Source organism: Bufo bufo, chromosome 6 (assembly GCF_905171765.1).
Source record: "Bufo bufo chromosome 6, aBufBuf1.1, whole genome shotgun sequence".
Classification (NCBI taxonomy): Eukaryota; Metazoa; Chordata; class Amphibia; order Anura; family Bufonidae; genus Bufo; species Bufo bufo.
The window spans coordinates 371,718,857-371,731,184 of record NC_053394.1 but is presented as its reverse complement, the minus strand read 5'-3'; the positions used below and the strand labels follow the sequence as shown (position 1 = coordinate 371,731,184).

The 12,328-nt window shown below is 46.5% G+C and overlaps 1 protein-coding gene across 1 annotated transcript; it reads right to left on the bottom strand.

Annotated features, from left to right (window-relative positions):
* Nucleotides 1–1,628: 1,628 nt before the first annotated feature.
* P4HB (prolyl 4-hydroxylase subunit beta) lies at nt 1,629–12,322 on the bottom strand. The gene is made up of 11 exons (XM_040438634.1): nt 12,114–12,322; nt 8,904–9,110; nt 8,369–8,502; nt 5,452–5,589; nt 4,092–4,196; nt 3,390–3,515; nt 3,105–3,305; nt 2,621–2,741; nt 2,362–2,543; nt 2,195–2,275; nt 1,629–2,115 (listed from the first exon to the last, which is right to left on the bottom strand). Exons 1-11 carry the CDS (start codon nt 12,313–12,315, stop codon nt 2,035–2,037), a joined length of 1,578 nt encoding a protein of 525 aa, XP_040294568.1. The 5' UTR covers nt 12,316–12,322; the 3' UTR covers nt 1,629–2,034.
* Between the last annotated feature and the right edge of the window lie 6 nt (nt 12,323–12,328).

The following is a 12,328-nucleotide window of genomic DNA, read 5'->3' as shown; positions in this document are numbered from 1 at the left end:
CTTAATACGCATGTGCCAGCCCATACATCCTGATCTAGCCGGCCTTGTGCCTCCGCCCATAATGGCAAATCTGTTGAACGGCGCTGGATTTCTCACTAAGAGGATGTAATCAGAAGAACCTAGGGTGGTCCAGAGCGGTTTCATATTAAACGCACCAGGGGCCTGGGCACTGGCTACATGAATGCCATCCCCTGGGCCCCTTCAGAAGCGAATTAACATGTTTTTCTGAGAAAATCGGCAATGGACAGCAATATGGAAGGTAGGATTCTAATATGGGGAATGTAACGAGATCCTGATGTTAGTGTTCTACAATGGTGAAAGACTCCCTTTAAACACTATTAGACAGTCAGATTTTAATCACTTACTTAAAGAGGACATGTCAGCTCTAAAACATCCCCAAAACTAAATTAAGCGTGTATAGCATAAGGGGTGGCGAGTGCACTTACGTTATGTAGCTTTAGTCTTCATAGTCCCTTGCTCCCACAAACCAGCAGTGAGATGCATTGCAAGGACTTCTGAGCTCTTGCACATAATGGAGGACTCAGGAGTCCTCAGTGCATTTCACTGCTGGTTTGTGCAGGCACAGCATCAGAACGCAAGAGTGTAAGATAATTACATAACCAGACTAGCAGCAACAGGTTCCCTTGTAAAAGGGGTAGGCTAGTTTATGTTACTAGCGGCACACGTGCAGAGGACAGCTAAATCATGTTTACCTGGCTGCTGATAGAGGAGCCCATCCATCAGCAGTCTCCATTCACATTAGTGTGTGCTACTGTCTGCAGTTTAGTCCATGACCTTCTACCCACAGTCAATGTGAAGTATGAGCGATTGTCTTCACATCCCGACACAAGACATCCAAGGTGTGCAGCTTTATCTACTATAAACCAAGGCTAATGGTCACATCTTTGCTAAAGGTAATCCAGTAGTCCTACAGCAGAGGAACAGACCACCACATCCTCACTGACTAGAACGGTAGCCAGATACATTAACCCCTGAAGTCCATTCCTCTGCTGGACCAGACTACCAATCCTAAGGCAATTGCCACCAGAAGACTACTGGCATGTGTTCCTGAAGAAACAGGACGATCAGCTCTACTGTGTCAATGGAGTAGTACCTGCTCCTCCCGTCCATCAAGAACCCCAGTACAGGCTTCACATTACCACCTAACAATCAGTATCCTGGATAAGAAGCAAACATTGAGAATTTAAGACACGGGTCTAGAGATCCTACTCTGGCACCAACCAAGTTGCCATAATGGCCAGAGTGGAGAAAATAAGACCCAACCGGTTGTATTAAAAATTTATTTTTTTTATTTGGCCAACACGCCCCAACTTAAATATGATGGAATGCTTTCAGAATCAGACCTCTAGTGACAAAAAAAAAAAAAAAAAAAGTCGTGTTACAATCTCAAAAGTTTGGGGTCCTGCAAGAACAGGACAAGAAACACAAATGGCATTAAATGTGTTAACGTACCGGTGGAGGGGGCAGCATCCACTGGGAGCCTTTTACCAGGGGGCACTTCATACTGCAAATACTGAAAGCTGCCACAGACACCCACAGGCCACTAAAGGGCAGCATGAAAAAGGAGCTGAAGTGGGGGAGACGTTACTGCATATAACAGCTCTTGTTATGGGGTCCCACTTCTAATCTAAGAGTGGCTGAAATGGGGGAAAGGACAGCCCTTTGTTTGAGTCACCAGCCATGCAGATTTGCATTCGTTCCATCGACAAAACATTCAAAATTAAAGAAAATAAAAATTATATATGACAACACAAAAAAGCAACAAGTGCCAAACTTACATCAGGGCAAAATTACAGTGTTAAAAATAAAAGCAGTGTAAAAAAAAACAAAAACAAACACGACAAAACACCCTTAATTCCCCCCCTCCCAAAGTAAAGACCCTAATGTACAGACTGGGGTGAAGCATTTCCCTGGATTTTTCAGAGCTCAGACAATGTGAAACACTTGTAGACATTTTTAATCCCCCTCCACTCTTAGTGTATTCTGGTTGTTGCAGTTTTTACTTTATGGTCCTTATAATTCATCCTTCTTGTGCTCATCATCTTCATCATCCTCCAAATCTGGCTCATCAGCCTCATCTAGATCCTCCAGGTCCTGCAAACAGCACAAGAGGAATTAACATTGCGATAACATGCTGAATACCCAAACAGGGGAATATACAGGCAAATCTCACCTCAGCACCTCCATCTTGCCCTCCACTTGTCAGGAACTTTGAAAATCCTTCTAATGTTCTCTCCCCACTGTAATCGACAACCTGGAAGGATAAGGTTCATTAGCCAAACCATGTAGACACACAGATGTGCCACTGAACACAAGGGTGTTACAGGGTTAATGACCAACCTTCTTTCCTGGTCCAGCTGGGAAGTATTTCAGGGTGGGGAAGCTGTGGATCTTTACAGCTTCAATTTCGTTGGCTGTGGAATCCATTTTTGCAATGACAATGTCCTTTTGGTCCTTGAACTTCTCCCCTAATTGGTCCCAGATTGGTGCCAGCTGCTTGCAGTGTCCACACCAGGGAGCATCTGAAGGAGAGGAGTCCGTGTCATTTTAGGTATTTAAGCCAGAGTTTTGCAGGATCAGACTCATAGCCTATACTCACAGAACTCAACAAATACATTCTTCTCCTCGTCAAAGACCACTTCCTCAAAGTTCTTCCCGACCAACACCTTCACTGGGTTCTTTTCCCAGTCATCAGGGACATCCTGGCTCATAAGATGGGGCTATGTAGGGAAGAAGAGTCACCTGAAGTTGCCACATTCTATAAAGACTATTTAGCCCAAAACTTCACCCACACAGTATCAGCATTAACAGGGTTGTCCAGGACTTGGATATTGAAGGCCTCTTCTGATTATAGGTCATGGATATCTAATTGGTGAGCGGCAGATTACTGGCATTTCTCAGGTGAGCAATGAAGCCCCTGCCTGTTACTTCACATCATCCGTCACATGGTTTGTGTGGAGAGTACCAGAAAGTGGTTTGGCAGGGACATCAGACCACTGTTCAGATACTGAAGGACAGGTCAATATTTCCTTCTTGGAGAACCCATTTAAGCTACTACACTGACCCAAAGCAATAGATCTTACCTTGACTTTGCCATCCAAGAAACGGTCACAGAAATCCTTGATTGCTTCAGCAGAGAGGTCATCGCTCTCTGGCTTGTACTTGGTCATCTCCTCTTCCAGGGTGATCAATCTAACAGAAGGGCATTCTTCCTTTTTCAATCCAAAGAACTCCAGAATACGTTGGTTGTCTGTGTGATCGCTATCAATGAAGATGAAAAGGATCTGGGAAAGAAACGGCAACCATTAAAACCCAACGCTTCGTTAGAACAAGGTTACTGTAGCTGTGCTGTATCCACCCATGCTAACCTTTCCCTTGAAGTCTACAGCAGCTTTCTTAAAGTTGTCCAGTTTCACTTGGTAGTCAGATGCGCTTTTTGGCAGGAACAACAGAATGTGAGTCTTAATCTCCCCACCGAAGATCTTTGGTGCAGTCTACAAAACAGAAAGTTTTATATAAAATTGGAGGTAGTCTTATGCCTGGGATGAGACCAGTATCCCGAGTAGGGATGAGCAAAGCTACTTTGGATGCTTCATCTGAAGTCAATTTGCATAAAACTTTGTTTGAATACTGTATTTTAGGCAAGTACTCTGGTACAGTATTAGAATGTATTAGCTCCAGTGAGCCAAAATTACTTTGGAAGTCTCACGAGACTTCAGGTAATAACTTTGTAAATTAATTTCTACTGTAAAAAACCTTTGTACTGAACACTCTGGTTCAGTTTGAGGTGGTACCTTGGAACCAAACCAGAGTTTGGTACAAAGATTTTTTTTACAGTAGAAATTTAAAAAGTTATTACCCGAAGTCTTGCAAAACTGAAGTAATAACTTTGGCTCAGAGCAAATACATTCAATACTGTACAGAGCGCTTGCTCTGTCAGTATTCAAGTGAAGTTTTATGCAAATTGAAGTAAACTCGCTCATCCCTAATCCGAAGAGGTTTTACATGACTTAACATCTTATACTACTGTGGCCATTCGGCATTCACATAGTTTAGGAGACATATCTTACCTGCTCAGTGAACTCAATGACCAGAGGCAGCTGGTTGGATTTTATGAAGTTCAAGACTTGTTCCTTTGTCACCTCCCCATCATAGTTGTTCCTTCCTTCATCAAACTAAAGATGAGAAGCACCAGTTAGTTCTCATACAGCAAAATAACCAAATGTGTTGGAAAATAAGCAATTTCTAAAAGGGACCAGTTAATCAAGCAGCTATTGAGAGGCAGGCACATGCCAATACAACCAGTTACCTTGGGGCTTTTTATTTTTAAGGTACCTATAGTTTTAGAGGGGGAAACACCCCCTCCTGGGCAGACCTGTGAAGGAAGTACATTACCTGCTTCCTGGCCGCTTTGCTGGGCTCCCTAAATGTAGACTTTGCAGCAGTGACCTGCTCCCCTTGTGTCATGTGACCAATTGACATGACGCAAGGGGAGCAGATCACCACTGCAACCAGCTATTGGCCACAGCAACAGGAAGGTTACATCCAGGGAGCCCAACGGAACAGTTGAGACTGGGGAGTAAAGATGCCAGAAACCAGGTTTGCCCAGGAGTGTGTGGGGTTGCAAGGAAAACACCAAAAAAGTGCACAACTCCTTTAAAGTCAAATATATTGCATATACCATATTAAGCTCCGACACCATAGACTAGAGGGCACCTCATTGACTTCTATGGTAGAAGTTTCTAAACAAGATCTATGACCCATGTTATTGCCAGTGAGGAGGCGAGCTGTGATAAATCATGAATTGTGGATCCTGTGCCACCTATAGACGCACATACCAGTCATTGTAATCCTGCCTGTGATGACTGCCGAGAAGATCTCATTATGAGGTTCAGTGGAAAAATTACAAGACTTTGGGGTTTTCCAATATAAATTGGAACATACAAAATTGTAATTACAACCAATTAAAAAATATGTGATAAACACTTGATTTAACCAAGTCAGTCATTTTCTGATGGCACATTTATTTTAAAGACAAATGCTGCCTGAAAACTTCAATGCCAGTTTTGAGTGCCAACTGCATATGCCCTGCATACGTCACCTAGTTACAAAAGGGCAAATTAGATCAGAAGCCAAACTGTGCCAGAGGATTGCCCAACTTCCTGCTAGAATATGCAGACATGGCAGGCACACGAGCCAGGTGAGTTGTTAGGAAGGGTTGCAGCCCAGTTCCCATATTTCCTGGTAAGTTCCCAGAAGCCAACCTAAAGCATCAAGTGAGCCAGGCCTGAGACAATTTCAGGCAGTCAGTGTATGTACCACATGTTCTAAGTACAGAAGCCATTTCCAGCAGATATGGACACCTCTTCAGGAATGCACTAGTCTGGTGGCCAACTATGTGTCGTACTCCATATTACACGAGCTCCTCACCTTCTTGAAGAGGACAACGTTGTCCTTCTCAACTTCATACTTTGAAAAAGCAGCATCACTAGAAGTGATCCCAAATGGCAATTCATCCACGGCCTCTGCTGCCTGCAGGAACACTTTGGCGAGTTCAGACTCTGAGTCCTGTGGATGGGGGGAGAGAAATAGAAGTTACACTTTCCATATTACTGTGCAGTATTACCCCTTAAAGGACATTCTGCCATAAGAACCTACATTTCAAAACGGTCGACACAGCAAATCAGATGACTGCCAAAGGACCTGCTTTCAGAAAGCCGCTGACTGGCTGCAGCTTGTGATGGCAGCCAGGCATTTCACCTTCAGTCCACCAGAATGGAGCCGGAGCACCTCCCCGTTCTTGCTCATGAACAATAGTAGTATGTTCTCCATTAAGAGTCATGACTTAAGGGGGGAGAATTCCTGGAGGATGGGACTAATTTATAACAAGGCGCAGGCCTCATCATAAATCAGGCCAGCCATGAGCCAGAATGAAATCTACAGCTGCTCAGCACTTCCGTAGTTCAGTCTTTTCTGCCGGAAAACTGGCAGGGGTGAAGATAAGTGCCAGGCCTCCTGGTCCTGCTCTTTTTTTCAAGAAAGTGGCACAGGTAGTGCAGAAACCACTTACAACAATGTCACAAGTGACGTCTAAAACGTCAAACACAAGGCTTGTGACTTATGTCAAAGTGGCACAGGTAGATGATAAATCTTTCCAAGTGAAATTCAGAAGCCACATTTTGTGGTTCCAGGAAAAATTCAATTCTGCTGCTGTAATGCAACACTTTAGATTGTTAAAAAGTTAGAGGGTGCCCATCTGCAATCCATTATGCCACTAACTAGGCTTTGTATTCATAACCAAAGTGCACTAAACCCCTTTTCTCCTGGGAGACCATATACCATCTAATGTCTGGGTAATGTCACCACACTGTACTCTCCAGGGGGACACAAGTTCCCTAGGAACACAATGTTTCTCTAACTACAGATAATTTGCTGTATACAAGGCTTGTTTAACGATCTCTCCTAATAGCCTTCAGGGAGAGACTGCGCAAATTACTGCGTAGAAATCCTTATCCCCCCCACAGCAAGGATGGTGCTTTGTTCTCCCCATGAAACCACATTCCATAGATATGGCCCCTGAAAGCATTAGGGACTCCAGTTGCCAAGTGAGTGCCATCAGCCACCTCTTTAGGTGGGGATTACAGCATTGCTCCGACCCTGTCCAGTCACGGCTGAGTGATGCAGAAGCCCCGCTTGACGGCAGCATCACCAAGGAGCTGAAGGTACCGCCTTCAGTGTGGTCCGGCAGATCAGACTTCTCCATCACTCAGAGGCTGCCCACTTTGACATGGTCAGTGATGCTGACGCTAGCTAAAGAAAAGCAGTGGTTGGCACCCCAGTGGCAAACCAAACCAGTCTGTCAGAGGACACACCAAACACTTATGGTCCATAGCTATGGTGTGTGGGGTTGTAGGCGAGTAAAGAAATCTCAATCCGGAGGATGGCAGAAGTAAAGACAAGAGGCAGCCTTCATTTCTACAGATACGTATACTAGTGACTAACTGTGAAAGTCTTAATGTCTAGACTTCACAACAGGTCCTCTAATCAAGATTTAGGTTTTGCTAGATAGCAGTAACCACGCACTGGTCATTTAAAGGGATTCTGCCTATAGAGCTGCAGACATGCGCTGCTAGCACGTCCACAATAAACATTCCCCATAGCTGTGAGTGCTTTAATTTAGGCAAAAAACATGTAAATGAAGTAAGGAGCCCAAGTGGCAGTTACTAATGTTTCTGGAGCCCAGCCATGCCCACTGAAGGACCCAGCACCGCCCGCATCTGCTCCCAGACATCACAAAGTTAGAGCGCCGTAATCTTGCAGCTAGCACATGCGCAGTTTGTTCCCCGAGGTTGATGCCAGCACAGGGAAGGAACACTATGCTGGCACTGACATGCATGTGCGAGTACATGGCATGAGATTACGGTGCTCTAACTTGGGGAGAAAGGAGGAGGAGATTCGGAGGATGCGGGCGGTGCTGGGCTCCAGAAAAGTTAGTAACAGCTCCTTACTTGAGATATATATCTATACACATACATATATACTTTGCCTAAATAAAAGCACTCACAGCTATGGGGAATGTATATTGCTGACGTGCTAGCAGCGCATGTCAGCAGCTCTATAGCCAAAATCTAGGTGACAGAATCCCTTTAAAGGGGTTATCCCATCTTAGACAATGGGGGCATATCACTAGGATATGCCCCCATTGTCTGATAGGAGTTGGGACCCACACCTACAAGGAGAACGGAGAGGAGAAAGTTGAATGCACTGCGCAGCCACCCTCCTTTCATTTCTATCAAAAAGCCGGAAATAGCTGAGCGCTGGCTCAGCCATTTCCGTCTGCCCCATAGAAATGAGTTTGAGTGGTGGCTGCATATGCGCTCCCATTCACTTCAATGGGAGAGATGGGGGAGCTGCGCCTGGGGGTGGACCGGCTCCAGCCACAACTCTCCCCGGGTCTGTTCTCCTTGTAGGTGCAGGTGCCAGAGGTGGGACCCACACCTATCAGACAACAGGGCATATCACTAGGATATGCCCCCATTGTCTAAGATGTAAAAACCCCTTTAATGATGGTTTCAGAAGCCAACTTTACTTTCTCGACAGATATTGCCATAAAAAAAAATAAAAAAAAAGCTAGTTAAATTAGGTGCAAACCTTGTGACCATGCCTGAACACAAGGCCATGTGAACAGGGTAATGGACTACTCTTCCTGAGCCGTGTATAGTTTGTAGATGAATAGACTAGTTTGCAGGAGGAGGACATTCAGACAAATACTCTGCACCTACAGATGGAACCTGGAAAGGTAGGTAAACCCATCCGTCCTACGAGACAAGGAGGAGGCTAAACTTACCTTAAAGAAACCAATAACTGCAACTTCACTGGACTCAACCAGAGCAGCAACAGCGGCATCATCAGCCAGGGTGGCAGCGGCCGGACCAGTTCGCTTCTTCAGCCAATTAATGAAGTCTGCTGCCTCCCTGCCAGCTGTGAGGACAGATGTTATATACTCATTAATATTGAGACACTGCAGAAAGTTGAAAAGTCTATTTTTTATCAGAAAGGGGTTGCTATTTCTTAGGTGTGTAAAGGCAGCCCTCCCCCTCCAGAACGCTGCTAATTACACAACTCATTTAGGGTACATCCACATGCTGTGGATTTGGGGCAGAGATCTGAAGTGCATTACAGTAACTGTAAAGTGGATAAGATTTTCAACTTTCCTTTTTTAAATTTACATTCTGTGGAGGAATCTGTGTGTAAGCCGACCGGTGGCTTGGAGTGTAAAGCTGCAGCACGTCAATTATTTCACCCTTTGCAATGCAAAGCGCAACGAGATTTTGCTTCCCTATGTGAGCATACCCGTACAAGTCGCCAAGCAAAAATGTTACCTGAATATTCTTTAGGTGAAGATTTATCTCCATTTTTAAAGAATTTGATAGTTGGATATCCACGAACACCAAACTGTTGCGCCAACTCTGCTTCTTCGGTAGCGTCTACCTTGGCCAACCGGATTTTAGAGCCTTCCTCTTTTAGTTTCTTGGCGGCCTTCTCATATTCTGGTGTCAGAGCCTTGCAATGTCCACACCAGGGAGCATCTGAAAGAAGTAAGAAGTCAGAGATCAGTAATCTAGGCAATTGTGAACGTTAATCCCCACCGGACACCGCTGCCATCAGGGTCACAGGATGAGCTGGTATCCACATCGTGCAGATAATCCTATGAGTGGTTAAGTTAAAGCTGCCATGGCAGACGACCAGAGCCTGGGCAGGAGTGCCCACATTAAACACTCATTAGAAGCATTACGCAGAGCGGACATTGCTGAAGATGGCTTTATTTTAATGCCTCGTCCTAAAAAAAGGCAGGACAGCTGTGCGCAACAAGTTTGTGTATTCCTCAGGGAAGAGGCATACCGCAGATCACTACCCCACAAATAGTGCTCACGCTGCAAGGGCCAGAGCATTAGCAATTGGTTCAGAGCCTAGTGTCTGACCTGACAGCTATACTTCAAGAACACCAGAACTGCAGCCCATTTTGTGGGGGCTCAGATTATGAGCCTCAAACACCTTTGATGCAGCAGTCAATAGTGACTGTGGCATCTAAGGTGTGGAGTCCAATACCAGAGGGTGCAGCAGGAGCATGGCTGTGTCACCATGACCAGGTGATATATTGTGGGTGCAGCCCAGTGTATCCGCCCAGCAAGGTCAGCCAGTCACAAAGGGGTTATCCTGCATCTACAGGACAGGGGATAAATGTCTAACAGGCGGGAGGTTCAACCGCTGATAACTGGAGTCAGGGACCCCTCCTACAAACCCATGGGCAAACTGACATTTGGGAGGGGGAGCCCTTACAGAGACCATGCAAGATTATACAGTAAATTATCCAGTTAATTTATTCCTAAACTTCCTGGATTAATAACAGGAACAGCACAGCGCTAAGATGCTCCAGAACGCTTGTATTCACCATGAATGTAAGGTTAGCTGAAAGCCATGGCTCTCATGACAAGCCACCTGATGTGTCAACTGCCCACGGCCACCAGCAGAACCTGCACGAGGCCTTACACCGGAGGCTGTATGTAATACCTGGCAGGCTCGCCCCACAGTACACCGACTATTCTGGGAGCACAAGAACCCCCATCAAGCCTCCAGCTACATTTCCATCATCTGAACGACCACCCAATATCAGAGCAGGGAGGAGTCAGCCAGAAATGTTATGTCCCTATGGTTGCTCTTCCTGTCAGCAGAACACAGGTTCACTGGAAATAGGACTGACTGCGCCCCACACCACCAGTATTCAGCAGATACAGGCCTCCGCAGTAACAGTACCCACAGAAGTCTGTGCACTAAGGCACCACCATTAAGGCGGGTTTTCTTGCGGACTCCTGCAGAACCAGGCACCATATTGAGGTATTCTACCCTTGCAGAAGACACCATACATCCATATAACCACGCTATTCCATGTGCTGCTATGCAGGCACTGTCCCTTTAGCATGCTGGGGGTTGTAGTTGTGCAATTGATGGAAAGCCATAGGATTGAGACTGCAGTAGGGCATCTAGTACGTGTGGAAGTGTAGACTGTACATTATGTATACCAGACGTGGGGGCGGAGTAGTTCCTGTGATCCGTGACACAAGGAAGTGATCTGGCAGCACTGCTACAGGACGAGCCAGGGGACAGAGAGACTATGCCCAGAGGCATCTTGCAATATGACACGCACAAGGGTAAAGGTACTTTCACACTAGCGTTATTCTTTTCCGGCACCTAGTTCCGTCCTAGGGGCTCTATACTGGAAAAGAACTGATCAGTTTTATCCCCATGCATTCTGAATGGAGAGCAATCCGTCCAGGACGCCTTCAGTTCAGTCATTGCCTTTTCAGGACGGAGATAATACGGCAGCATGCTACGGTTTTATCTCCGTCCAAAATTACAGAACACTTGCCGGGATGTCGGATCCGGCATTAATTTACATTCAAATGTATTAGTGCCGTATCCGGCATTAAAAATACCAGATCCGTCCTTCCATTCTGCACAGACCGGTAAAAATAAAAGAATTGAAACGGATCCGTTGGTCCGTATGACAAATGGAGACGTATCCGTTCTTGCAAATGCTGTCCGTTTGCCGGATCACTCTGCCGAAAGTGTGCAAGTACCCTAACTCGTGATTGCTATGGCTTGTCCCTTGCGCTATGGTCCCCGATGCAAAAGTCACTGTGTAGCCCCAGGCGGCACTAAACACCCGACAATCTACCCAAGGTCCTAGCAAGAGGCAGGCAAATTCTCTGGCGGCCATCTCTTCTAGAAAAGAGCTAGGAAGTATATGGCTGCAATAAAAATGGTCACTTACTTCCAGAAACATCGCTCTAGTCGATAAGTTGTGTCTAGTAGTGCAACGAGGCGCAATACCACACACACCCTGTGGATGGGGGTGGCACTGTCTTAATCCTGGACAAAAAAAGCCTGTCAGATAGCATCATCACCAACTGAATATCGAGGGGCTGACTAGGGAACCCACAAGTGGAGTCAATCCCGATGCAGCACAAAACAGGCACGCAGCGCCAAGTTGTGCACAAGAGCAGTTTCCACTGACTTCTATAGGGAACAGGGTGGCACAAGGAGTCCCATACCCCAATACTCAGCAGCCCCCTCCTGTAGACCTCTAGATACAAGCGATACATAAAGCTACGCTTACACAGCAATCACAGAGCCAGCCCCCATATACACACACCAAGCTGAAGCATGTAACGTCAGGGCTATTCCTGCACCAGTCATGGGCATGCAAGGGCCAGGGTGCAACCCCAACACTGGCACCATGCAACTACGGGCCTAGAAGAGGATCACACATCACTGGAGCAGCTCTAGAGTGTCAGCTCTGCAGCCCAGGGGATGACATGTCTCCTACACTAAGTACACGTCAACCAAACTTCACGCTCCACCCACCACTGCACACCGCGCTCCCCGATTGGCTGACACCGCTGTCTGTCACTGCCAGGACGTATCCCGCCCAGGTGTACCCGGATTAATGTGGGGGGGCTCTGCCGATATAAGTGACGGTGGGGCTCGCACCCGAATGAGCTCCCGCGCCTCCCCAGCCCCAGCTCACTCACAGAACTCCACCAACAAGTAGTCGTTTTCCAGCGCCTTGCTAAACGTGTCCTTCGTCAATACCAATACGTCGTTTTCTTCGGGGATGTCGGCCCGCACGAGAAAGGCGCCGAGCAGGGCGGAGAGCGCTACGAGGACTGCAGAAGGCACCATGACGGCTCCGGTGTACAGGACGTGGCGCTGTGAGGGCCGCTCTCCGCGCATGCGCTTTATATCA

What these genes read in the sequence shown, in the direction of transcription:
- P4HB (XM_040438634.1), bottom strand. Translation starts at nt 12,315, where the DNA reads ATGCGCGGAGAGCGGCCCTCACAGCGCCACGTCCTGTACACCGGAGCC. An exon ending in TTCACCTAAAGAATATTCAG is followed by an intron (nt 8,503 to 8,903) that starts GTAACATTTTTG and finishes CTGTCCTCACAG; the next exon opens with CTGGCAGGGAGGCAGCAGAC. An exon ending in CAGTTATTGGTTTCTTTAAG is followed by an intron (nt 5,590 to 8,368) that starts GTAAGTTTAGCC and finishes CCCCATCCACAG; the next exon opens with GACTCAGAGTCTGAACTCGC.